Genomic DNA, 26810 nt, shown 5'->3' on the forward strand with positions numbered 1-26810 from the left:
TATTTTATATAGCTAAGAGTTTTCCTCCTTCACCAACATCTTGATATTTATTAGGAAGAAAGTAACACACTAGTCTTTCTAAAGGATTTTATTATATACATCAATTAAAATGACATAAGATAATGTTTCTGTGAAGTATCCTACTACATAACTTACTACTGCCATAACCTGGCACCTGAGATAGTACCTATCATGGTGTACTATATATGCTCCATGGATACTTGCTGAAACATAAGGCTTAGTGGCTTTTTGCCAATGTATCTCCTCCAGTAATACTTCAGACAGGCAGATTTTTTATTAGAACATGCCAGAGGGAACCATTTATATCTCTCTGGGATACTTGTGCCAAGGCCTTCAGCTCCTATACATACTGGGATATGAAGAGGTATATGGAGAACCTGATGGTGTCTCTTCTACTGGTGCAGAATCCACAGCAGTTACCAGGAAGGGTTTCAAAAACTAAGAAAATAAGTTATCTATTAGTGTAATTTTAGCATCCAAGAAGACTAATATATTATCATTCCTAAGTCTTTTTTCTCTTTCCTTTACCTGAAATTTTTTATTCTGTTGTAATGTTTTCCCCTACATCCTCATGTTACAAGTAATAGAAATAAATGCCTAAGAAGGATATTCAGATCGGGTGTAGACATTGATACATCTGTGCCATTGTAGTACGTGAATGAAACTTCTCCCATTCACTTTTTTTGAAAGAATGAAATTCAATAGAAACTCTTAATTAAGAGTGTAATTTTCCTAGGGGCAAGGGTAACTTGGTGTCAAAATTCTTTTAGCTGGGCATTCATGGTTCAGGCCTATAAGCCTAGCTCTTCAGGAGGCTGGGATCTGAGGATTGCAGTTCACAGCTAGCCTGGGCAGGAAAGTCTATCAGATTCTTATCTCCAATTAACCACCCAAAAGTCAGAAGTGGAATTGTGGCTCAAGTGGTAGAGTGCTAGCCTAGAACAGAAAAGCTCAGGGACAGTGCCTAGGCCCTCATTTCAAGACCTAGGACCAACGTTAAAAAGGAAAATTGTTTTACTTGTTGCCCAATTCCTTATTTGAATTCAGAAAAATTTAGACCATGAGAAAGAGAAAGATACAGATAGAGGGTTGGGGAGAGGTAGGGGATGGGAAGACAACTATAGCTGGGATTTTTTTTTTGACCTAAAATGTTTCTTATTAAGAACAGTTTCTCTGATCTTCTGGAGAATTTGACTAATGAATGAACAAACTTTACATTATATGAGTTGTGTATTTTTATTGCTGATTTCACCATATATTTGCAGTGAAGGAACTAGAGTGACCTTGAGCACTGGTATAGACTAGACGTATCCCTGAGGGACATTTAACTATCACCTGTCAATGTTCTCCATTGATCTCTATGAGAAGTAGAGTCTATGCCCATTTATAGAAGAAAAATGGTTAGATAAGTATATCAGTGATTTTTTTTCTGGGAGATATTACTCATAACTGGAACTGGGCTTATTTTTCAGTCTACACTTGTCTAGAATCTTTGTCTTCCTAAGCCATAGAACTCCTTGAGTAGAGGAGAAAAACCTAGTCACTTCCCATGGATTCATAAACATTATATAATTTAAATAATCATCTCTATCAGAATTGAAAGTTAAAATTGTATTTGAGCATGTAGCATTGCCTTGCCTTTTGTGTTTGAATGCAAGCATGTGGTCAACAACCTATGGTATTGTTTAGCTTCATTTATAGATTTGAGAGCAATGAAAAAATCACAATGGTATATCAGAACTGCTTTGCTACTAGATGCAAAAGCCATAAAATGATTTATGATGAAATAAAATTATGGTTCCCTTGGAAAACTTAAAGAGTATTTTGTACCATATATATTAAAGCATAAATTTAACAGCACTTCCCATCAGAAAATACCAGGAGTGCACAGAGACCTGCCTTTTGTTGCTATAGGAACCATTTCCTGTCTGAAACTTTTGAGTAGTGAAAATCACATCCATTTTTGTTTTAGTCAGTTATATATCTAGTAATAGCACTATATGATATAATGTTGAACATTTAGACTGAAAGACCTTCAAGGCTATACCTTGTGTTTTAACTTGACATGATTTGCAATTACTTCAATTTAATTTGAAATTTATTTCATGTTGGTGAGACCGTATGATATATGTATTGAGATTCTGGGAGAAATTAATAAAGTTTACTTTGTGACATTATCTAAGTCAGTCATAGAAAAATAAGAGGATCTGGTATTTCACACAGGAGTCCATCCTGCTCCATAGCTCCATCAAGGTCAAGAGTTTCAATTGGTAGAGAAAGTACATTTATTATTGTATTCAATTAATGTTGCATTTAGGCCAGGGTAGTGCCATGCAGAGGGAAGAAGAGAATCAGGCATCATTCTTAGCCATTGATTATAGTGGCTGCTTCCATTGGACCCATGAACTCTAAGTCCTGTAAAAGCTTTTCTTTTCTTTTAAATTATCTTTAAGTAGTTATACAACAAAGGAGCTGCCATTTAACAAAACAGTTTATGAACACAGTAGATCTTGATCAAGGCCGTGAAAGCTTTTATTCCATGTCTTTTTTTATATTTTCTATGAGGAGCAACTTGCTTGTTTCCAAGAATCAGAGACTCTCCTATGTAGAGGGAAGACAGACATAGTGGCCCTAGTCCTGTAATTCCCAAGAAGGCAGGTCACTTCTGTGCCTTTCTAGTAAGATCTTGCCTTACCAATTAAAAAGCCAAAGGTAAAGAGGGTACATTTACTGAGATATTCAATTACTATTGGATTTAGATTGCATAAGACATTTCAAGGAAAATGACTCCTGGTCTTGTAGAGGCTTATCAGCATGATATAAATGGGCATGTTTAGAGGTGGGATAATACACACTGGTTTTGCTGCTGAAGATGTGCAGGTTAATTCCCACCTGTGTGGCTGAGGAAGACTCAGCTCATCTCCTATATGCTCACCCACTCAGAACTACTCCAAAGTGCCTGAGATTGATTAATTTGCCGGCAAGTGCTGCTAACTTCCCAGGTCTCAATTTCTTTCAATCATTGCTCTGATTATTGCAACACTATTCCTGAAAGACTTAATATGTATCTTTTTGCTGGTAAATTACTGCTCATTTAGAAGTCCTCCAGTTAGTCCATTGCATAAAGAAGGTTCTAAGTATAATTTAAATAACTATCAGTACTTTTTTTTACTGGCTTGCTCGCATTGAAATACGCATGCATTTAAAGGTAGTCTTGCCTTCTTAAAGGGCTATATTTAACCCAGTAAGATCATTCTCTCTCAGACATTGTCATTATGTGTCTCTTATTAAGTTAACAAAAGATAGAGCAGCAAGTCCCTTACAAACCCTGAACAAGTAAGTGTCATGCTTCTTCACATGGACTTGTCTAATTTTTGTTCCCAGTAATCCTGTGTTAGGCTGTTTTACATGAGGAACTCTTAATATCCGTGTCTTAGTTTCTGCTCAGTCTCCTATCATGCTGTGAAGTTAGTGGGGCACTAATGCTTGCTACCATAGGCAAACTGGGAGGAATCCAGCTGACAAACTTCTTAGCTCTACACAACACACCCAATATACATGTCAGTATTTTGTTCTGCTAGAATAAAAGGAGCTGTGGGCCCACTACATGCTAGTGATACCAAGGTTTTGAACACATTGCCCTCTCTAGTGAGTGCTGATGTGGGGCAAGACCAACAGGGAGAGGGGGGGCTTCACTTGTCTTTCTGTACTTAGCTAGTGTTGGAAGCACCTGGGCTGGCCATGTTCCCTGTTTAGTTCACTTTGCAAAGGAAGGGATTCTGAGAACCTAGAGGTTCTTAAAATTAACTCACTAATCAATCATTCAGTCCTTCATTAAATGCTATTTAATACTGTCATCAGACAATCCCCTTCCCTATGATATGGTAGGCATGGTTACTGTGCTGGAGACACAGCAATAACATGAGTGTCAAAGCTGTCTGCCTTCCTGGGACTTGAATCCTACAAGGACCTACAGTATCCTACAATGGCCACAGTACGGAAGTAAAGTGCATCATAGTGGTCATTATTTTTTTTCAGAAGAAACAGCAGTGCCGTACTAAGCAAGAGCACATTTCTATTTCTACTCCTCAGGTGAGGCCTCACTGAGAGCTCAGTGAACGTGATGGGGAAGAGATAACCCTTGTTGTCACTGTATTTGATGTTGGTATACTTTGGGGAGGGGAAGGGAAAAAACAAATTGTTTAACTAGGGATACAGATGGATCCATTGCAACAATGAGATGTACAAGACATTATGTCCAAAAAGGAACTTAACAACTTTGGCAGGGGTGGAGGTGGGGGATGGGAGGAAGGCAGGGATGGTAAGGGGAAACAAAGGAGGAGGCAACAATGCTTGATGAGAAATGTACTCATTACCTTGCTCATGTAATTGTAACCCCTCTGTACGATATTTTCACAGTAAAAAAACCTAATTAATTAAAAAAAATAGATAAGGAAGTTAACTGTGGATAGTTTGTAGCTAAGTTTCCATTGTACAGGACAAATTAACAAGAGAAAAGCATAAAAAATGTACATTTTATGTGAGCAAGAGCCTTTAGAAAGTGAAGAATCAAAGACCCAAAGAGAATTGTTTCTCTGCACAGTTTCAAGACTTGTTGTTGAGATGGTATCAATCTGTGTACTACCCATCTTTTTGGAGATGGGACAGTTACCTTTCAGGTGAGAGATTCAGCAGGCAAGGGAAGGAGAAAGTAACAAAGGGACCACCATACAATTTGTAGCCTTCATCATGGAAGGAGGGATGAGGAAAATTTCTTGTTGGTGACCTGCTTCATGGGAGAAATGAACTAAGGAATTTCATTCTAAGGACTGCTTCAGGAGAGTTGAGTGGTAGGATTAGGTCACACTTCCTGTTTCTATATTTTTCTTGATATTTTTAATTTAAAATACTTACTAGCATGCTAAGCAATCGTACTTTCAGGTAAACTTTTCTGTATCATATGACAGTAATAAAGTGATGGAGGACATCTCCCTCTTTCTTTCCTTTCCCACCCCTTACTACATTTGGAAGAAAATCCTCCATTTCTCCTCCTTTATCCCTGCTGTGATGGCTTGTTAAAGATCTCATCTCACAGTTTTGTTTTGACCAAATTATTAATGGATAACTGTTAGGATCCCAGCAGGAAAGAAGAAATATTTTCCAAAAGTGGAAACCTTTACCCTTACCTTGTATGTGTTACCTCTTTTCCCTGAGGTTTTAAGGTATTGGTATTTGCTCTTACTTTAGTGCACCTCCCTTTCTCCATCTATCTTTTCTTCACTGTTCCCTTCCGTGTTGCTTCTCCAATTTCTTCTCCATTCCTTTCTACCTTTACATGATTTTCCCCCCTCTTCTTTCTCCCTTGATGTCTCTTTCCTTTTGATTCCGTCTTTATTTTTAACCTAAAGACTCTCCTGTGTTCAGTTCATTATTCTAGCTGGTAGTTGCAAAGTGGAATTTTTCAGCCAGTCACTGGTGTCTCACACCTGTAATCCTAGCTACTTAGGAGGCTGAGATCTGAGGATCATGGTTTGAAGCCAGCTTGGGACTCAAGACTCTTACCTCCAATTAGTCACAGAAAAAGCTGGAAGTGGAGGTGTACCTTAAGAAGTAGAGTACTAATCTTGAGCAAAAGAAGCTCAGGGACAGTGCTCAAGTTCCAGAGTTCAAGTTCCAGGACTGACCAGAAAAAAAAGAAGGGTTTTTCTACTTGTATAAAGCTGTTGGTAATGCCACAAATTTAAGTGATTTACACCAATCTAAATGATTAATCTTATAGATATTTAAATATTAGCATGTGTCTCTAATTCTGAGTATATATTTTTATAATACTACAAGTACTTCTCTTATTTAAGCACACTTAATCTTATTTAGTTTTGTGTATTCAATTTCAATAACTAATGATAGCTACAGAAAATAGAATTTCAAGGAATATCCTTGTTGTGTAGACGGGGTCAGTATAGTTGCTCAAAATACAACAGGGAAATTACTATTTATTTGATTTAAAAGTACTGTCTAATAGAATAATATCATTCTGCAAAAAAACTATTCCATTGGTTTATATCCAGCCTTGTGTCAATGCTGTACTTCCTTTTATTACTGTTGCTTTTTACTAAATTTTGAAATTGAAAAGTGTCAGTTCTCCTACTTTGTTCTTTAGATTTGGTTGCAGTAGAAGCTTTTCAATTGAATTCTTGCTAGTGAATAAGGTTCCAATACAACCTGAAATAATTGTTATGTAGTTCTGACAAATTAGAAAATATGGTGACTGCACACCTTCAAAAAGTCACAGGTCTTTCATTAGTCAGATGGTTATATTATTGTCAAATTGCTGCTGTAACAAATTACTCCAAATTAGCAGCTTCATTAACTTCTGGAGCTCACAAGACTTAGATAAGGGGACAGCAAGGAGTTCCAGGGGGAAGATCTGTTCCTTTCCTTTTCTAGCTTCTCCCTTTATTTCTTGGCCCTTGGTCCCTTGTGGCATCTTCTGTGAGCATCACTCTATTTGTGCTTCTGTCATTACATCTCCTCCTTCCATATTTGATTGTCCTGTCTTCCCTCTTTAAGACCCCTTGTGATACTGGTCACCCAAGTAGTGCATTATAATCTTCCCATCCCCAGGTTCACATCTCTCTCTCTCTCTCTCTCTCTCTCTCTCTCTCTCTCTCTCTATATATATATATATATATATATTTCATGGAAGGTAATAGTCACAGGTTTTAAAGACGAGAGTATAGACATCTTTAGGGCCCATTTTCTGGAACAATTATGATGAGTTTGAGCAAAGTTGCTGAATGGTGCATGCCCAGAAACTCAAAAATGTATGTATTGTCCATTTTAAAGAATTAGAATAAGGTTAAACTTGTGTAGATTAGTGGGGAAGTTTTTGCCTGGGTTTTATTTTAGCACAACAAAACGAAGAGAACACAAAACATACATGCAAACATACATAAATATGCATATATATACATACACACATATTTATTCTTTTCCACTGAGGCTTCCTTTATCAACATCAAGAAGTTCTTTGGGCATCTATGTAGTGTACCTGGTTAATTAAGTATGGAAAATTAAGCCCATGACATGAATACCTTGTGGTTTCCTAGAGGAGACCGATTATACTCAATATAATATGCTTAAAAGTAAAATAGTAAGTATCCTAAATTATAGTTCCCTTTCCTTTATAACTTTTCCTTTTCTGTCATTTTTTTCTATTATGTCTCAAAAGAAGAAAAGCTCCTTCTAGAGAGTTCATTTGATAAATTTGGGTTTCGTACCCTTGTTCTTCTGAGGTTATGTATTTCATAGGAAGAGTTTGTGGTGTGATAGGGCAGCTCCCTTGTACTGCTTCTCCATTGTATGCATGAATCAAAAAGGGAGGTTTGCTCAGCATAGACTTAACTTATTATAAGAGATCTGCAGTGCATACTTGAAAATTATTTTGGCACATGCATCTATTAGAAAATATTATATGATTGTCTTAAAAGTCTATTCTTACAGGGTTAATGCCACAATTAGGTAAATATAAATGTTAGATGGTCCCCTTAACTCCTTTGTTGTTGCCATTTAAGAAACAAAACAAGAACTTATCAGTATGCAATATGCCTTTCTTCAGGGTTCAGTATTTTACCCCCTCAGCAATTGGAGAATTGAGGTGTTTTTTTTTCAGTTTGAGGAAATACTTAATTTTGTAGAAGAGTAAATGTCAGACTACATGACAGTATTTGGTTATTTAGATGGAGAGAATTAGAAACTGGATTATGGAATGCAGAAAGGAATGCTTTCTATTAGCTAATATTGTTATTGGTTTTTTTAACTTTCTATTAGCTAATATTGTTATTGTTTTTTTTAACTTCTTGGTGCTGTTAGATCTAATTTCTGGAATTTAGTAAATCTCACACTTACATAAGCTGTGTATAGGACTTCATATTATGATTTATGGCTTTTTAAGCTATAAATATTTCTTTACACTTAATACTAAGGATAATGTAAGTGGAACTTTGGTTCCCCACTTCTAATGTTTCCTTACATGTGGCAGGAACTGTAGTAGAGGAACACTTCTGCCTGCTTTCTCCCTGCCCAAGCAGGAACTGCCTGGGAGGAAGTGTAAATCGTGACTAGCTCAGCCCCTTCTTCAGGGAGCTAACTGCCTATGAAAGCCCTGTTCTTCCATCCTGTGAGTTTTACAGCAACATCTAACCATATGAAGGGCCTTTGTGGTTTTCTAATGCCGCTTGTGACTAGTGGGTGAGTCTGTTTAATTCTGTGCTTCAGTATTAACAAACCCATTGTTTCTGCTCACCTCAGCCAGAGGTTAATGTCTTTTGGCATGTCGGTAATAAAAGTGATAGTTTGAAAGCCTGTCTGCCTTTTTCCTGGAACTCATTGTTCATTTCATCCAAAGCTCTGTAGGGATTTGTGGGGCCACTCAGTTATGCCAGTGTCCTTGCAAATATCTTTGATTTTTTACAACAGCTCTGAAAGTCACTTCTTTGAGATGAAGAAAGCAGGGTCCTATGAAAGTAAATCATTTAAAAAATCAAGTTTGATTTGGCACCCTGATCAGGCTAACTCCTAAACCCCAGTCCTTAAGGACCTGCTGTGAATAAAAATACTACAGATAAAAGCTTTTAAAGGACTTAGCATAATATAGAGCACTGAAAAGTGTAGATGCTCTTTGTTCTTTTGTAGCCTGGCATTGTTGTAGTTATAAATAAAAAGCATTTCAACACAGCCTGAATTCACAGGGGTTTGTCCACCTCTTCCAATTCCTCTTACTAACTTTACTCTATCTAGTACTTTCTAAACATCGTGGGACTCCTGTACTGTTTCCTGTGGCTAGAATGCCCTTTCCCTCCCTTCCCCTTTGTCTGGTTAGCTTCACTTGACCCTTCAAATCTCACTTCATGTGTTACTTATCCAAACTGGCTTCCCATGCCTATTGTAGCAATAAGGTCCACTGTATGACTTCTGCCAGCCACCTGATCTTCCCCTTCCCCATACAGGCTATCATTGGTGACTGTGTGTTCATTTCAAGCTTGCATTCCCCAGATGACACCTGGAAATGCCACAACTATTTACCTTTTGTTCCCCCTTGTGAAACCTAGTGTCTAGACCCATGAATGATGCCCAGAAACCGATTGCAGACTGAATAATAGGTGGTAGTGTTTAATGACACTTATTAGCTTTGACCTCTATTGTTTACTCCTAAAATGCAAGTAACATGTTATACATAACTCCTCTCCAACTAAATGCAAAATATGTAGAGAGCTGGCATCTGTAGCCTTCTTTTGTGGCTTTAAACTCTTGCAAACATAGCATGGGTTTCCAGATAAGAGTAACTCTAAGAGTTCAAGGATAAGAAAAGATAAAAAACATTCTAGAACTGGGATCAACTTTAGGTGGTACTGGGAAATGCTCTCCTGTTACATTTCAGCACCAGGTAGTATTTATTGAACATCAATTTCTGTTTTCTTTTTGTACATCAGAGAAGAACACCATAAAGTTTAGATTAGTCCTCCACATCTAGTCTTTGGTAATATAGTAATCTCAATGTAGATTTTGCTGTTTTTTGTTTGTTTGTTTGCTTTTTGAAGCTTTGGGTTGAACTTAGAGTTTGTGCTTGGTGGGCAAACACGGTATCAATTGATCCACTTCATCAGCCTGTTGTGTATTATTTTTTAAGATAGGATCTTGTTTTATGCACAGATGAGCTGGATTATGATCCTGTTTGCTTCCCTGTATGAAAGGATGACAGATATTCACCACTGCAACCAGTTAGTGTGTTTCCCCTGTTGCTGGGATAACGAGTTGTGCCACCATTACTGTCATTGGTTGGGATAATCTCATGAATGTTTTGTGTATGTGTATGCATGTGTGTATGCTTTTGCTTGCATGCTTACGTTGGTGCTGGAGTTTGGACTCAAAGCCTCACATTCTCTCTCACTCAACTACTTTTCGCATGGCTGGTGCTGTACCACTTAAACCATACCACCAGTTCTAGCTTTTTGCTGTTTAGTTGGAAATAATAGGCTTATAGATTTGTCTGCCTGGGGTGGCTCTGAACATCAGTCCTCAGATCTCAGCCTTCTGAATATTTAGTGTTGCAGGCCTGAGCCACTCACACTGTTCTCATGAACTTTTATTTCTTGACTGTCCTCAAACTGATCCCACAGCTTCATCTCCTCAGTAGCTAGTATTATAGACTTGGGCCACACATTGGCCTTAATGTTATTTTTGACAAATTGTTTATTTCTTCACATATAAATTGAGATCAGTAATAGAGCAGTAGGTGACTTAATCTTGTTTCCTATCCTTGCATACAAAATATAAGACAAAATATTATGAAGCCAGATGCGGGTGACTCACACCTGTAATCCTAGCTACTCAGGAGGCTGAGATCTGAGGATCATGGTTCAAAGCCAGCTTGGGCAGGAAAAGTCCATGAGACTCTTATCTCCAGTAAACAACCAGAAAGCCTGAAGTGGCTCAAGTGGTAGAACACTCGCCTTAAACTGAAAAGCTGAGGGACAGAGCCCAGGTCCAGAATTCAAGCCCCATGACCTACCAAAAAAAGAAATATTATGAAAAGACCAGACATTGATAGGGAGCAAAGTAAAGGCTTTTTCTATATACTTAATTTCTCTCTTCTGCTGTTAAACTAATTTAGCATGATTAATATCTTGAAAGGATAAAAGCAAGACGTTTCTGCACACTCGGTTTTGCATCCCTCAATCTTAGAACTGTTATGCTGGGCAAAATTACAATTATTGGCCAGCTGTTCCAATAAAACAACTTTCCTGGAGCCATGAACAGCCAAACAAAATGGACAAGCGTGACATTGATAATGCATCATCATGTGTCCTACTGTTTTGATATGACAGTTGATATTGCATCTTTTTTTGTCTTCACCATCCCATTGATATAGGGCATTGATGTCCAAGATGCTCCACTGAAGGAAATAAAGGTGACTAGTTCCAGAAGATTCATAGCTTCATTTAATGTGGTGAATACCACTAAACGAGATGCTGGGAAGTACCGCTGCATGATTCGCACAGAAGGAGGTGTTGGGATATCAAACTATGCAGAATTGGTAGTTAAAGGTATTTAATGTGTTTTTTTATATCCCCAAATAGTCTATGAAAATAGATATGTTAGATGGTGGTTAGTTTATTATTTGTTTAAAGCTCAAGCTTATTCTTGTCTGTTTCAGCACAGTAGTTTGATGATAGGCTACACTGATGGATTGCATTTTAAGTACAAATTTTGCATGTGAGCAATATTTTTGAAAAATGCATGTTATTTATGTTGGTTTAGTTTCATATAAAGCAATGAATGTGCTCTTGGCAAGGTCTTCTGCCAGCTCTATATATAGAGATTAAAAGCTATAAATTTTTTTAAGGAATGAAAAATTTCTTACTGATAGAAAATCACTTAAAATGCAAATATTCAGTGGCTAGGGTGTTTATGATAGCAGGGTGGTTAATAAAATGAAACAGTGTCAGTATAAAAATGTTCCGTTATATCATACCAGCCATATTGATAATACTGTCTCAACATTCATAATGTCCCGTTAGGTTCTATTACTATATTTTGCCTGACTGGCAAATTGAGTCATTATATTCAAGGAGGTGGAAGATGAGGGAAAAGAGAGAGGGAAAGCAAGTTTCCTTTAGCTGGTTTAATCCTTTTTATAATGGGCAGACAATTTTATTATCAAACATCTTGGGCAATTTTGGGTCCCAAATGGAATAATTGAGACTTACAGATGTACCATGAAGCCATTTAAGGCAATGGTGGCAGATCATTTCTGTTTCTTTTAAGAGAACAGAACAGTGCCTCTGTGTGTGTGTGTGTGTGTGTGTGTGTGTGCACACGCACACACACCTACACACACACTGAGGATGAAAGCCACAGCTTTACATATTTGTTACTACTGAGCTGCCCCACCACCCATATCTGTGCTTTATTTTTAAGTTTTCCTTTTGTATTAGTTTAAATATAGAAATGGTGAGATTGCTCATCTTAAGATGGACTCTTCTTTTCACCAGCAAATTCCTCTTTTCAGGAAGAACATTGGGTTCAAATGACTGAATAAGCTTTGAGGGCACAGGGTAGGGGCTTGCTCTCTGTGCATCTATTCTCTTGTTTATAATAAAAGAGAAATAATAATAATGGGACTGTCAGAGTAGTCACTTGTGGAAAGCACACCTGTGGTAGTTAAAATGGTATGCAAAATAAGCATACCACAAAGGGCCACAAAGGAAAGGAGGGAGAGATGTTTTTTACTATCTGACTTGGTAAAGAGCTCTGTGGTTAATATCTGAGAATGAACAGTAGAGCTACCTTTCTGAATTAAAAAAAATATTAAAAATACTTTTTAAAAAATGTTCAATTGATGATAATAAGAGAATCATCATTATTTTATTGAATTTTCTTCTGAATGTTTTATGGCTGTTCATCAATTATGATTATAGTGTACATAGTTTTAATATCCTCATTTGTTTCTGATTCATATGAATATTTTCCCATATAGCTGTGTTGTCTTCTGATTTTGTCAAGTAAATTCACTATAATTCACTTCAACATTTTCTCATTATTGGCTATTTAAGTGATTTTCATCTGTTCACTAGAATAAATTTGAAAAGAGTTCAATAGAGAAAGAATAAATAAATGCTTTTTTTCACTATTGTTTCTCCATTTTTCTGCCACAACCACACTGAGAAGCTTCAAGACACAGCTTATATTATGAAAGCTATAGCTGGTTTGGCATTTGCTCTGGCACAAGATAACTGCATAGTTACATACAACTTAGGATACACAATATTAGTTTGTGGTGGGTTTCCCTGGAAAAATATTCACTACAGCATGATGAATGTCAGTGTAGGGAAGTGTGCATTAAAATATGTATTTGAATCATTGGTTTTGTCACATTAGTTTCCTAAGTGTTTTGTCTTTTGTGAAACTTGGATCTAGTTTGCCTACCTAAAGATTTGATACGGTTGTAATAGTTTCTTTTTAAAAAATTACCTCTTTGAGCTGGACACAGTTCTCGGCCTGAACTCTGGTAACTCAGAACATTGATCTCGAGAGGATTGCATATGAACCCCATCTCAGTCCATAGCTCAGTATTGTGCCATGTACCTTTATTCCAGCCAAGACACAGAGAATTTCAGTTCTAGGACAGCCCAGGCTTCCTCCAAAAAGTTTTTGGGATTTCTAGTAGAATGGCTGCCTACCACGTGCAAATCCTGAATTCAAATTCCAGGACCACTAATAAATAAATTAACAAAAATACCACCTTAAAAATGTTAATTTATATAATATTATTTCTTTGTTGCCTTGTATGTCCCTCCCCCACAGTATAACCCCTGCTTTCACTGTATTTGATGTTGGTATAATTTGTGGAGGGGAAGGGGAAAAACAAATTGTTTAAATAGGGATACAGGTGGACCCATTGCAACAATGAGATGTACAAGTCGTTATAAAGGAGGAGGCTACTATGCTTGATAAGAAATGTACTCATTGGAAGTGGTAGAGCGCTCACCTTGAGCTGAAGAGCTGAGGGACAGCACCCAGGCCCAGAGTTCAAGCCCCACGGCCGACAAAAAAAAAAAAAAGAAATGTACTCATTATCTTGCTCATGTAATTGTAACCCCTCTGTACAGTATTTTCACAATAAAAAAGTGTTAATATATAAGCAAACTAGAAATTTCTAGTCTTCCAAAACAAAGTTCTTGGTTATGTTTGTGCAGCACATTTTCCTGTCTTAGGACAGCATAGTATTTCTCTAGCTCCTTGATAAACACTTACTACCCTTGCTTATCTTCCCTATTGCTGGCATGCAAATAGGGGTGAGATGTGAACTTTGTTTTTTTCTTCATTTATAATTGTTACATCTTATTTTTATATATGTTTCATTTTTGCAAAATGTGACAACATACTGGAGTTGAATGGAATGATTTCTTTAAGGCAAAATAACTTAAGGTATACAGTAACATTTTTAGGCCTCTTGTGTATATGTAGCAGTTTTTTATATGCCATGTAATATTTGTACTGCTCCTATTTTTTAAATGGAAAAAGCTAAATTCCATGGAGCCTATAATTTTGTTAAGATCACATGCTGATTTGATGTCCACTCCCCAAAAGACAAGAGTGTACAAATATTTCTACAATGTATGTAAATATGCTTGTGTGTGTTAACATCAACCTTTACTTCTGTAAAATATATTTCATGTGTTCAAATTCCATATACTAAAATGTGATGATGATCTATATGTATCAGCCATTACCATCTACTTAAAGATTGGTCTATATATGTTTGTATATGTGTGTGAATGTTCTCATTTTTGATAGCTGGTGGCAACAGGTCCAGAATCTTAGCTACTCTGGTGGTAGATCTACGCAAAGAGGATCACAGTGCTAGCTTCTTGAACAAAGATAGCATGAGACCTTATCTAAAAAATGAAGAAAACAAAATGTCTGAGTTCATGACTGCAAAAGTGGACCCCTTGCTTATACAAATATGAGGCCCCACGTTAAATCCCAAATAGTTAAAAAACAAACATGAGATCCTATTTTGCATTGCTATTATTCTTTTCAGCCACTCTTCCTGCCCTCCTTCTGTGACATTCTGTTCAAAATTTAAATATTTTTTGTCATAAAAATACTTTTAATTTTTTTTATTTTATTGTAAAGATGCTGTACAGAGGGATTATAGTTACATGAGTAAGGCAATTAGCGTATTACTTGTGGATCATTGTTACCCCTTCCATTGTTGTTGTCCCACTATCCCTTCCCTCCCCCACCTCCCACTTCCCACACTCTTCCCCATCCCACCCCAACTCCCCACCCTGTAAAGTTCATTTCCAATGTACTGTCCTGTGCATATCATTGATGCTAAGTGCAATGAACCCCAAGATATGGACACAAGAGGTCTGTTTTTGTTGTAATTGTTTTAAATGTACTATGTGATTTTTTTTTTTGTTTCCTGTATATTCTTCCCCCTATGGTATAGCCCTGTTGTCTCTGTACTTGATTGTGGTACCCTGCATCTTGTATATACATTTGTCTAATCTGGGAAGGGGAAAGGGAATAACAAAACGTTGAAACAAGGACACAGAATGACTCATTGCAAAAATTTAAATATTGACTTACTTTTTTTTTCTTGATTCTTTCGTTGATTAACCAAAAATCCTTTGGAATGTCTGTTCGAGTTGTTTCCAGATTATTGCTGAATCATTTGATTTAGATTTTGAGGTTCTTTTCTCCATGGGGAATACACATAGAAAATAGTCCTCTGACAAAAAGTACAATGAAGTCAAGTCTTTTTAGGATGCTAAGTAAAAATGTCCTGAGGGGTAAAATTCAAACACTTGACCCATTGTGACCTTGCTGCTTAGTTTTGAATAGCACTTAATAACTCTTATCATTTGTATCTTGAAAGTAATTAAAGGCTTTTTCACCTTATGGCTATGCAAATGCCTTTGTAAAAGTCCTGGTTCTTGTCCTGATTCGAGAAATTCCTAATGATAGAAATTAATGTTAAATCATTGTAAGTTAAATCAGAACTCCTTACATCACGAACTTTAACAATAGAAACAATAGTTTAGTACATTCAGATCACATTTATATCCCTTAAAAGAAATCCATTAAAAATTTAATGTCTTATTTTTGACTTATTCTAATGTGCTATTTCATATTCAATGTAATTTAGCACAACTAAACATAAAAAAGAACAAAGATATCCCAACCCAACAAAAGAATGGATGTTGCTAGTTGCTTAGCTAGTCTGGGAAATGTCTGATAGCATCTTAGGTGCAGGCCTCAGATGGTAATAGCTTTCCTAAGGTCTTGTTAGCAGGAAACAAGATTGTGCTGTATTGGCCATGTCTTTCTTCCCTGGGAAAAAGAAGAGTTACCCCAAGCAACTCATATGCCAGTAATAGATTGGAGCAGGCTTTATTTTCCATGAATCTGTAGAAGCAAAATGAAAAAGAACAAAAACACTCCTCAAAAGACACAAACTACCTGTGAAAACACTTTGGAGAAAAACCAACAGATATGTGTTTTTCTTATGTGATGACTCATTGAAGCATAAACATGTGACTTTGTAGAGTGACTTCGTTTTTTATGTAGGGGACCACTAACAAGGACACTGGCATGTAGTTAATCTTTATTTAATGCTGGGAGGGCCATTCAACTAGCATCTAACTGATTGAGTGGGAAAAGGACTTATAATTAGAAGGGCCAGGGCCTTCTCTGCCTTCTTAGTCAGTGATATGGAAAGAGTCAGTCTCAGGTTATGAATAGTGAGAGATACTTCCTTGGGTTGTAGAGAGAATTTGCTATTGATTTCTTAGACATTTTCCAGCTGAGCATAGTATGTTCTTTGATTCAGAGCTTTTCTTTCTATTCAAACCTTTAATAAGACTCGTTACTAGAGGTCCACTGAACATTAACAGTAGCAGACTTTATTATCCAGAATGTTCAGTTCTCCTCCAGATAGATGAGCCTATTGTCATAGGGGTTTTTTCTGTGTTTTTTTTTTTTTAGTCATCTCAAGAATACCTTTATGCTGAGATAAGCTATAATTTCAGTAATATTTTTTAAAAGTATCTTTAGGGTATAAACATAAGAAAACTCAATGATAAACAGAAAATTCTAGTACCTTTGATTTTAAAAAGATTCTCAATAAGGAGTGTGATGGCTTGCTACTGTTTAAATACCACCACCATGACAGCTTTCACTGATGACTTCTTGGTAAGTCACCAGCCTGTGTAGCTGAGTAAAATGTGTTGGGTCTTACAGCGATTAGGGGAATATCTTCTTAAATAAGTGATGTTGTGGTTCTTGTTTGTTTGTTTTGAGACTTAGTCTTTCTGTGTTGCACATTTCTTATAGGCTCCAGTAATCCATTTCAACTCCCTAGGTAGGTGAGACTAAATTTTCCCAGCTCAGGTTAGGTTTTTAAAGGCAATTTATTTTTACAATTGTGAATTTTGTGAAATTATTGAGCACTGTGATTGTGTATTGTGCGCGCGCATGTGTGTGCACACGCAGGTGCACATACATGTGGGTATTAGGGTGTGAACTCAGAGCTATATACTCTAACATGACTTTTTTTGCTAAAGGCTAAAGGCATTCTATCACTTAAACCACACCTCCATTTTGAACTTTTTGGTCATTAATTGGAGATAGGAGCCTCACAAGTTTTTCTGCTCAGAACTGTGATCTTCAGATCTCAGCCTCCTGAGTAGCTAGATTATAAGCATGAACCACTGGCATCCAGTTGTATCAACTGTGTTTTTGCCATCATGATTTCATTTCCTTTGGATATATATCTAGGAGATAAATTGTTGGATCATATGTCTAGCAGTCAGCAACTGTGCTTATTCTTATTAAGCTGATAGAAAGCATTCTCATTAGTTTATTCTTTATATTTTAATGTTGATGCCTTATAATCATTGACACATATTTAGCTTTTTTTTTTCCAACTAAAGACAAAGTGTTTGAAAAGTGTCTCTAATTTACCTTTCAGAACCACCAGTTCCCATTGCCCCACCTCAGCTTGCTTCGGTGGGAGCAACCTACTTATGGATACAGCTCAATGCCAACTCCATCAATGGGGATGGGCCCATTGTGGCCCGAGAGGTGGAATACTGCACAGCGAGTGGGAGCTGGAATGACCGGCAGCCAGTGGATTCCACCAGTTACAAAATTGGGCACCTTGACCCAGATACAGAATATGAGATTAGTGTACTCCTCACCAGACCAGGAGAGGGTGGCACGGGATCTCCTGGACCAGCTCTCAGGACAAGGACAAAGTGTGCTGGTGAGTATGAAGAAATCTTCCACTAAACATGGTCTTTCTGGGCATTTGCCAACAATATTGGGATCATAAAGTCATTCATGTTTCTTCAGCCCTGTCAGTAACCTATATGTGGATTAAAATTCCCTTGTCCCTGAGAACAGTAAGCTAATAGTTTATGAACTTTGAAACCTGTAGACAATCTCTCTTAGCTCACCTCCACCTCTTTTTCTGTTCTTAATTTACACCTTGTTTTGGGTGCCATGTAACCATATTAGAATGCTCCCTAAAGATCTCAACAACTATCTATTGAATTAAGTCTACCCAAAGGTTAGGCCCTCTTTGGCTTCCCCCTTTGTCTTAATTTTAAAGTTGATGGTGTTATAATCTGGGGCAAGGAGTTTTTGAACAAGAAATTTCCTCATAAGCTTTGAGCGCTGTGCTTTTACTAATGGATGGGTGATACAGGGCTGCTGGCCAGTGACTGGAAGAGTATAGGGAACTGGAACAATAGTGATCAGTGGAATGTGTGTAGTCTTTACATTCTTAGATTAGGAAGTCCTTATTGTGCTAAACTTGTTCTACAGTTTTAATAAAAAGTAGGGTTGATGCAGAGTAAAATGTAAGGTTTCTGGAAAATCAGAACATGAAGGAAACAATTGTTATAGGTCTCCAGGTTGTTTCTGAACTGTGATTAAGGTAGACAAACAACACTGGCTCCTAAAGTTCTGTTTTGCCATACATATCAAGAGTACTTGTACTGATTTGTGTGCTGTACTGAGAGTCAGAGATTCCATGAAGCTTGATGAATTAAGATCAGTGTCAGGGCTGGGAAGGTGGCTCAGTGGTAGAGCGCTTGCCTTGCATGCATGAGGCCCGAGTTTCCTTTCCTCAGCACCACATAAGCAAAAAGAAAAAAGCCGGAAGTGGCACTGTGGCTCAAGTGATAGAGCGCTAGCCTTGAGCTGAAGAGCTGAGGGACAGCGCCCAAGCCCCAGAGTTCAGGCCCCACGACTGGACACCCCCCCAAAAAAAAGATCAGTGTCAATGTTTTTTGTTTTTTGTTTTTTTGTAAAATTTTAAAACTACAGGCATTTGGTGTCTGTGGGTTTCCATAACCATAAATTCAACCAACCTCAAATTGAAAGTATTTGGGGAAAAATATCTATACTGAACTTGTGTAGATGTTCTTCTTGTCATTACATTTCATTTGCATTGTATTAGGCATTATGGGTAAGTTAGAGAATAGTCATACACTTACATATTTGAAGATGAGTGGAGGGTTGTGCAGACACTATATAATTTTATATAAGGAATTAGGGAAACTTAATATATATCCAGGAATATTTGTATCTACAAGGGATTGGAACTAATCCCCCCATGAAAACTGAAGGAAAAAAAAAAGAAAACTGAAGGAAGACTGTCCATTTGGTAATAATAGAAGAATGAAGATGCTTTCATTTTTGTCTTTGTAGTTTAGATTGTACTGCTTCTATTAAGTGAAGTACTCATGGGACAGTTCTGATTTTTGTTAGAGCCAAGTGCCAGTTGCACATTCTTGTAGTCCTATTTACTCAGGAGGCTGAGATATGAGGATCATGGTTCAAGGCCAGCCTGGGGAGACAATTCCATGAGACTGATCTTCAGTTAACCACAAAAAGCCAAAAGTTGAGTTGTGGCTAAAGTAGTAAAATGCCAGCCTTAAGCAGAAAAGGCTCAGGGATAGTACCCAGGCCTAGAATTCAAGTTCCAGGATTGGCACCAAAAAATAAAATGGTTAACGCAGGGAAAAGGTTTATTGTTTAGTTTTAGTTTTTGATTTTCAGATTTTGTTTTTTTATTTTATTTTATTGTAAAGATGCTATACAGAGGTATTACAGTTACATGAGTAAGGCAAGGAATACATCCCACTTTGGGGCATTTACCCAAACGATCACAAACAAGGCCATATTAAAGCTACCAGCACAACTATGTTTATTGCAGCATTATTCATCATAGCTAAGATATGGAACCAACCCATATGCCCCTCAGTAGATGAGCAGATCAAGAAAATGTGATATATATATATATATATATATATATATATGAATTCTATACTTCCTTCAGAAAGAATGACACTTCCTCATTTTTTAGGAAATGGAAAGACTTGGAAAAAATCATATTAAGTGAAATAAGCCAGTCCAAAAGAAAGTTAGGTCCCATGTCTTCCCTTATTTGTAAGAATTAGTATGCATATAGGATAATCTTATCAGATGAGCTGAAAAGCTGAAAAAATCTATGTACATATGTCCATATAAGAAATGAACCCCAAGATATGGACACAAGAGGTCTGTCTTTGTTGTTATTGATATTGATTTAAATATTTTTTTTTATTTCCAGAGATTCCTTCATTGAATACAGTAATAGGCTATTTTAGCAGATTCTGCCTTGGGTGTGCTGTACATCATCCACTAATTTCCCAGGCTCTACCCTGGTCTCTAGAACCCTCATGCTGTAATAAGAACTACTCTTCTAGATTGGTGCTTCCACAGTCCTGTTCAATGGCTTTGAGGAGAAAGGAAATTCTAGTTCTTTTTTTTACTCTCTTTTCTAAATATGTCATCTTCTTCTGCTCACTAACTCAATACTCTCTTTAACTTATTCCATCCTCTTATTAGCATACATCAGTTTGACGAAGGGTTTCAGTCTGACATGATCATATATGTATACAATGAATTTTGATCAGACTCACCCCTACTATCACTCTCCTTAATCTTCTCTCCCCTGCTTAAACCAGTCTTAACAAGCTTCATTGTTCCATTTTATACATGCATTCTAGGTACTTTTCATTATTTTTATATCATCATATCATGTGTTCTCATACAGTTATAGCTTTGCATAGGATTGCTTATGTCATTTTACAATATAAGAATTGCTTTCAAGTTTCTTGTTTGTGTCTCATGAAGCCTCCAAGGCATCTGTCCTGTGATTCTCATATTATAGATGGGGAACTGAACCCTCCATTAGTTTCCATCCACGTCTAAGCACCTTCTGTAAGAGAGAACTTCAGTGTTATTTCAGAGAGTCCTGTTTGGGGACTGGTGATAACATAGCTTCACCCTCTTTCTATGAGAAAGTTAGGATTTTGTTGTCGCATTGGAGAGGAAATGTGTATGATCTGGATCATCATGGTCACTAGCAGCCCCACCTTTTTAGTTTTGCCAGTCCTGTTCTTTTTCCATATTTTTGCCTTTTCTCTTGATTTTGTCCCTGTACCTTTCAGCTATTAATATATTGCACTATATAGTTCTCAATTATAATTCATGTGTATGTTCTCAGCAAACTCTTTGATAATACTGAATTATGTAGAAAGATATAGTTCCTAGAGATGCAGTATTTTTATAATAGATTGTTAGTCCCTTTGAAGAAATGAAAGGCCTGATAGCACCATGCCTTAAAGAATTAGACCTTAGCTGAACAAGAGGTCTTAGTGATGAAGCACTCTTGTTTATCTGGTGGTTGTCAACTGCATACAATCCTGTTGTCAAGCACCAACATTGGATGTTTCAGCAAAAGTTACCACTGAACAAGTCAGCCTTTGACAAATGAGGATTATATATTAGATGAGAGAGCCAAAGTTAGAAATCATAGAAGGAGGCCTGTTGTTGGGGTAGGGCAAGAAGACTTTTTTTTTTGTCAGTCATGGGGCTTGAACTCTGGGACTGGGCACCGTCCCTCATTTCTTCAGCTCAAGGTTAGCTGTCTACCACTTGAGCCACATCGCCACTTCCAGTTTTCTGGTGGTTAATTGGTGATAAGAGTCTCATGGACTTTGCTGCCTGGGCTGGCTTTGAACCATCAGCCTCCTGAATAGCTAGGATTATAGGTGTGAGGCACCTGCACCCGGCAAGAAGACTTCTTATAAGAAGAGATACAGCTCATTTTACTGACCTGGCTTTTGAGAAAAGATCATTGATGGCTGCTGGTGATATGGGCAGACTTGTGGAAATCAGGGACAAAAGAGAGAAGACAGATGTTGTAAGCTATAGACGAAAATACAGGTGGGTCCCCAACTGTTGTTCAAATGGTTGGATGATATTTATGGTGTTTATATAGAACAGGTCATGGATTTGATAAACCTGGGAGTGGTTTGTCTTTTGACAGCTGTAGATGGAAGTGAATCTGATAGGATGGGAAGTTGAAGAAATGAATGTAAACTTATCCCACATGGTTTAAACAGCCATTAGTGAACAAGTATTAGTGAACAAGTCAGATCAATAAAACTGAGCATAGCATAAAGAAGATATAAACATGATTCTGTAATAACTAATTAAATATTTTGTATTTTATTTATTACTCGAGCAAGGATATTGCATTCCCCCTCCCCTCTAAAAAAGAATACCCCATTATAATCTTTGGTTGTACTAGAAAGACAAAATGTCAATATTGAGGTGGTAGCCTTATTCTTCCAGTGCTGGTTGTATTCCTACAATCATTACATTTTTTCTGGTCCCTGCATTTTAAGAGATACAACACAGTCCTGCTTGTATCTAGGAGAAGTCAATCTTTATCAGCTGTGTTGTGTACTTTACCCAAACAAAGAGGAGTCGTGGAAAATTAAGGTGGGATACTTGTGCACATTGATCAGGAGCCAAGTGATAAATAGTGAATTTGGAGCTGATTAGTGAAAAATTGATGTTGTAGAAGATGATTTTTACATTCAAAATGACAGATCTGGTTGAACTTGAAGATTTCTTCAATATGAAAATTCTTTGGGTGTGTATATATATGCTGGTATTGGGGCTTGAATTCAAGGCCTCATCTTCTTCCTCGTTTTTGTGATTCATAGCTTATGCTGTACCACATGAGCCATGCTTCCACTGCCATTTTTCTGGCTAATTGAAGATAGAGTGTCACATATTTTTCTTCCCAGGCAGGCTTTGAACTGCGGCCCTTAGATTTCAGCCACCAGGGTTGGTAGGACTATAGACATGAGCCACCCTCACCTGGCTTTGATATGATCTTTCTATAATTGATTCATTACATATTATGTGCTCTAGACCTCCAATTTCATTTTGAATTTATCTTTATATAAATGCTTCTAATCAGGGTTATCAAGCACTGCTTGGCAGACTAGTAGTTTGTGATGATCTTTTCAAACATCCATGCAGAGGTGGAAACATGATTAAGTTCTTATTATGGCTACATAGATTAATTCGAAGGTCTGTCTTAGACTGAGATTTGCTGCCTGGGTTTTATGCTAGAATAACACTTCATGATTAAAGCCACATGTTAATGACTGGTAAAACTGGATTCAGCAGTTAAGGACATAGGCCTTGGTGTCCATGGGTGAATAAGCCTGCAGACAGATAATGTGCTTCTAAAAACACTGTCTATTTTCTGTGCATTCCTTGTCTTATGTATCACAGAGCTTTATTTTAAAACTTTCACTAGCAAATAAATAGCACCTGCATAGAGAGCCTTAACTAAGATGAAATGTCAAAATAAAACACTTTTTAAAATCTTTTATTATTTTAATTCCAAGGCTTCTGACATTGGCAACCTGATTACCTCAGATCTTTTAAATATTAACTTCCTAACAAACCTAACATCTGAGGACCACTTTTTTTTTATATCCCAAGCTCATAGAATTAGTTGCTTTCAGCTGAGTATTAGTTTTTTAATATATATTTTATTGTAAAGATACTGTACAGAGGGGTTACAGTTATATGAGTACGTCTATATAAGTACAGTTATATAAGTATGTTTCCTTTCAAGCATTGTTACTCCCTCAGTATTAAGTTTTTGACAGACATCACTTGCCCATCTTTAAGATCCATTTGTTTTAACCAAGTGCTTGGTTTCCATGTATGTGCTACATTGCAGCCTGTATTATATCTTGGTTACACCTCTGAAACTGCATTTAGTTTCTTACATTAATATTTCAAGATCCCCACTTATTAGCTACTCTCTGTGCTGTGGAATTGATATTTCTGTGCAGCTTGGAGATGCACTGTCATTGCCTGGTAGATTTTTACAAGAATTATACTGTAGCTCACTTCCAGATGCTGGCTTCTTATGCTTCTAAAAATTAGTTCCAAGTACATGCAGAGGCCCCCATACGTGAGAGCTTGATTCTGTCATTTAGCTCCTCTGGTTCCACATCTGCCTCTAAATAGAGGCAGCAACACCTGCCCTAACTGCAGCAGCAGTGGGTTTCAAGGTCAGGGCAGATCTTCACTATAAAAGTATATTAGAAATGACAGAATTCTCTGCCTCTATGAGTTATTTTTTTAAGTACAATTACAATAAGGAGCTAGCTTAATGATTTATATACATATTTAGTTATTTTCTAGCTTTGCAGTTTGGCCATAGTTGGGTACCTTCAGAGAATTGAAATTACTTCAACATCCAGTTAAACAAAATGCAATTTAGTTTGTGATTTCTATTATATTTTCTATTCTTATAATTATGAGCTGCCAGTATATCCCAAGCTATTAAATTGTAGCGACTTGAAACAGAAAGGAGAGAGATTAATTTTCACAGTAGACTTTGTATGTGTTTTATTTGAGGACACTGCTTTTTATGTACCTGTTTATTTGTTATCTGTGGTTATGTGTCTTGTTAACAACTAGCCCCAGAAATTTAAGGAGGGATGTGATAAACAAATGAGGAAATGAAACAATTAAAATGGATGACAGTAGAAAACAGCTGAACTCAGATGTGTTCCTTAGGTCTAATATAATTCAAACTCTTTGCAAAAAAAAAAAAGGATTATTGTACCTTTTAAAACATTAATACGATATTTATGTAGTGCCAGGAACTCCCACAAGCCCTAACTTTAGAGCAACAAGACCTGATTTGTTTTCAGATTTGTGTGTGTGTGTGTGTGTGTGTGTGTGTGTTGGTGTGTCAGTGTGTGGGTAGTGGGCCGTGAACTCTGAGCCTGGGTGCTGTCCCTGAGCACTTCAGCTCAAGGGTAGTACTCTATCACTGGGCAGGACTTTCCTGCCCAGGCTGACTTTGAACCACTATCCTTAGATCTCAGCCTCCTGAGTAGCTAGGATTACAGACATGAGCCATTGGCTCCCTGCAAGATTTTTAATACTATACTTGGAGGTAGTATTAGTGGGAAGGAACATGTAGGCAACCTATAGATATATACATACATACAAATGGATATTGCTATAACAAATAATTGTACTGCAGTAAGTGCTTTGAAGAGGAGGAATAGAAAAGGCAATATGTTCTAATCTTTTTTTGTGTGGTAAAATAAGATGAAAACACTTAAGAAGTTCTATAAGTTCCTCAGTGGGAAGTACCTTCAACCCATCTCTACAACTGTTTTGTCTTTGCCAAATTGAAACTCTTTTGTGACAAATTGAAATCCCATCTCTGTTTTCCCCATGGCTCTGGCTGTCTGTGTGCTAACCACAGTCCCAAAGTTCTTGTCTTTTTGAGAGACATCCATCTGAGAGACTTATTAACACATGTCTTGTACGCACATCCATATTGTGGTGTGTGCAATTACACCATTTGGATGTTTCTTTGTGGACTATTCAGGGACTGAAGCTCTGACTGGCTTTCAGTTAATGATCTTTAAAGTTAAAAAAATACACCTTTACAATTTAGAGAAAAATTGTCTAGTACACTACTCACTCCTGTGCACTAAAGTAGAGCATGAGTCCTAGAGGCACTATGTCAGCCCACCCTCTGTGTCAGTGAAGAGTGATGGACAGAGGTGAGGGTAGTTTTATAACCTACCCTTTTGTACTAAGTGTGATACATTTGTTATACCTGCTTGTACAGTTTGTGCATTTGTCTGGTTATTTGCACCTAGTTAGATACTTGTACACAATTGCAAATAAAATTTTGAATTTGTATGACATTAAAACTTATTTCTGATAATATTCAGGGACAGAATTGCCAACAATTGGACCTTCTATTCCCTCATTTTGAGACATTTCACCTTCAGTGTTGTTTATTGTGTACGAGGCTGAGTACATGCAGACCCGCTGTGGGGTTCATTTTAGTTTGTCTTCTTTTCTTTGTGATGGCGGTTGTCCTGTTGCACTTAATGAATAAAATACATTTGTAGAGTTATCTTGTGTTATAGATATGCACTTGTCCTTTGATGAATAAGCCACATACATCCAGCCAATGTCCCTTCATTGGTAGGACTCAACATTTTTAATAGGAATCTGTATAAATTTAAAGGCTTGTGATTACCCTTTTTTTTTGGCCAGTACTTGGGCCTTCTCTCCCTTACAGGTGTTCCTCTACCACTTTAGCCCTGCCTCTAGTTCAGCTGTTCATCCAGGCTGACTTTAGACTTCAGTGGTCTAGGTTTCAGTCTTTTGAGTAGTTAGGATTACAGATGTGGACTATTGGTTCCCAGCAAACCTGTGATTTCTTTAATGATTCACTCTGAAACAATTTCAGTCTGTTCTATGTGATGGTGCACTGTTGTACCAGATCTAGTCTAAATATCATGAAGTTTGGGTTAATATTGGTTCTGAAATATTAATTCCATGCATTTATCTAACTGTGATACTAGAGAGACTCATTTTAAATATACCTGGTGAGAGTGATGGATTTCTTCACAAGGGGTATAATTGGAGCCCAAAGTCCATTCTGCCAGCCTTCAGCTACTTTTGCTCCTATCTGTTTATTATTCCTAGTCCATTCTTGTGGGAGAAAAGAATTATTAAGTATGGAATATATCTGATCTTCAGTTAGTCTATGCCAAAACTAGTGTTGTCCCTCCCAAATCAAAGGTAGCCAGACTTTTCATTTGTATTTGTGCATGTCATCACCATTACAATATATATTTAGACTGTATTTCTGACACAGGGAAACTTGAGGGCAGGAGATCTAATAATGGCTGTTATGCAGAACACACAAAGACTCAAGGACTTAATTGAACAGAATGTAATTTATTTTTAATTTAAGCTTATTTATAAGGGAAAAATTAAAAGTGTTCTAATTCTAAAACATC

At 37.1% G+C, this 26810-nt stretch overlaps 1 protein-coding gene across 1 annotated transcript in view; it reads left to right on the plus strand.

The window, feature by feature from the left end:
• The window catches only part of Ptprm (protein tyrosine phosphatase, receptor type, M), an 819406-nt gene that overhangs the window by 362085 nt on the left and 430511 nt on the right, over window positions 1–26810 (plus strand). The window contains exons 6-7 of the mRNA XM_013027176.1: window positions 10952–11126; window positions 17564–17857. Of these exons, the coding sequence (XP_012882630.1) occupies window positions 10952–11126; window positions 17564–17857 (469 nt within the window). The remainder of the gene's footprint in view (window positions 1–10951; window positions 11127–17563; window positions 17858–26810) is intronic.

This window comes from Dipodomys ordii, unplaced genomic scaffold (genome assembly GCF_000151885.1).
Source record: "Dipodomys ordii isolate 6190 unplaced genomic scaffold, Dord_2.0 Scaffold100, whole genome shotgun sequence".
NCBI lineage: Eukaryota > Metazoa > Chordata > Mammalia > Rodentia > Heteromyidae > Dipodomys > Dipodomys ordii.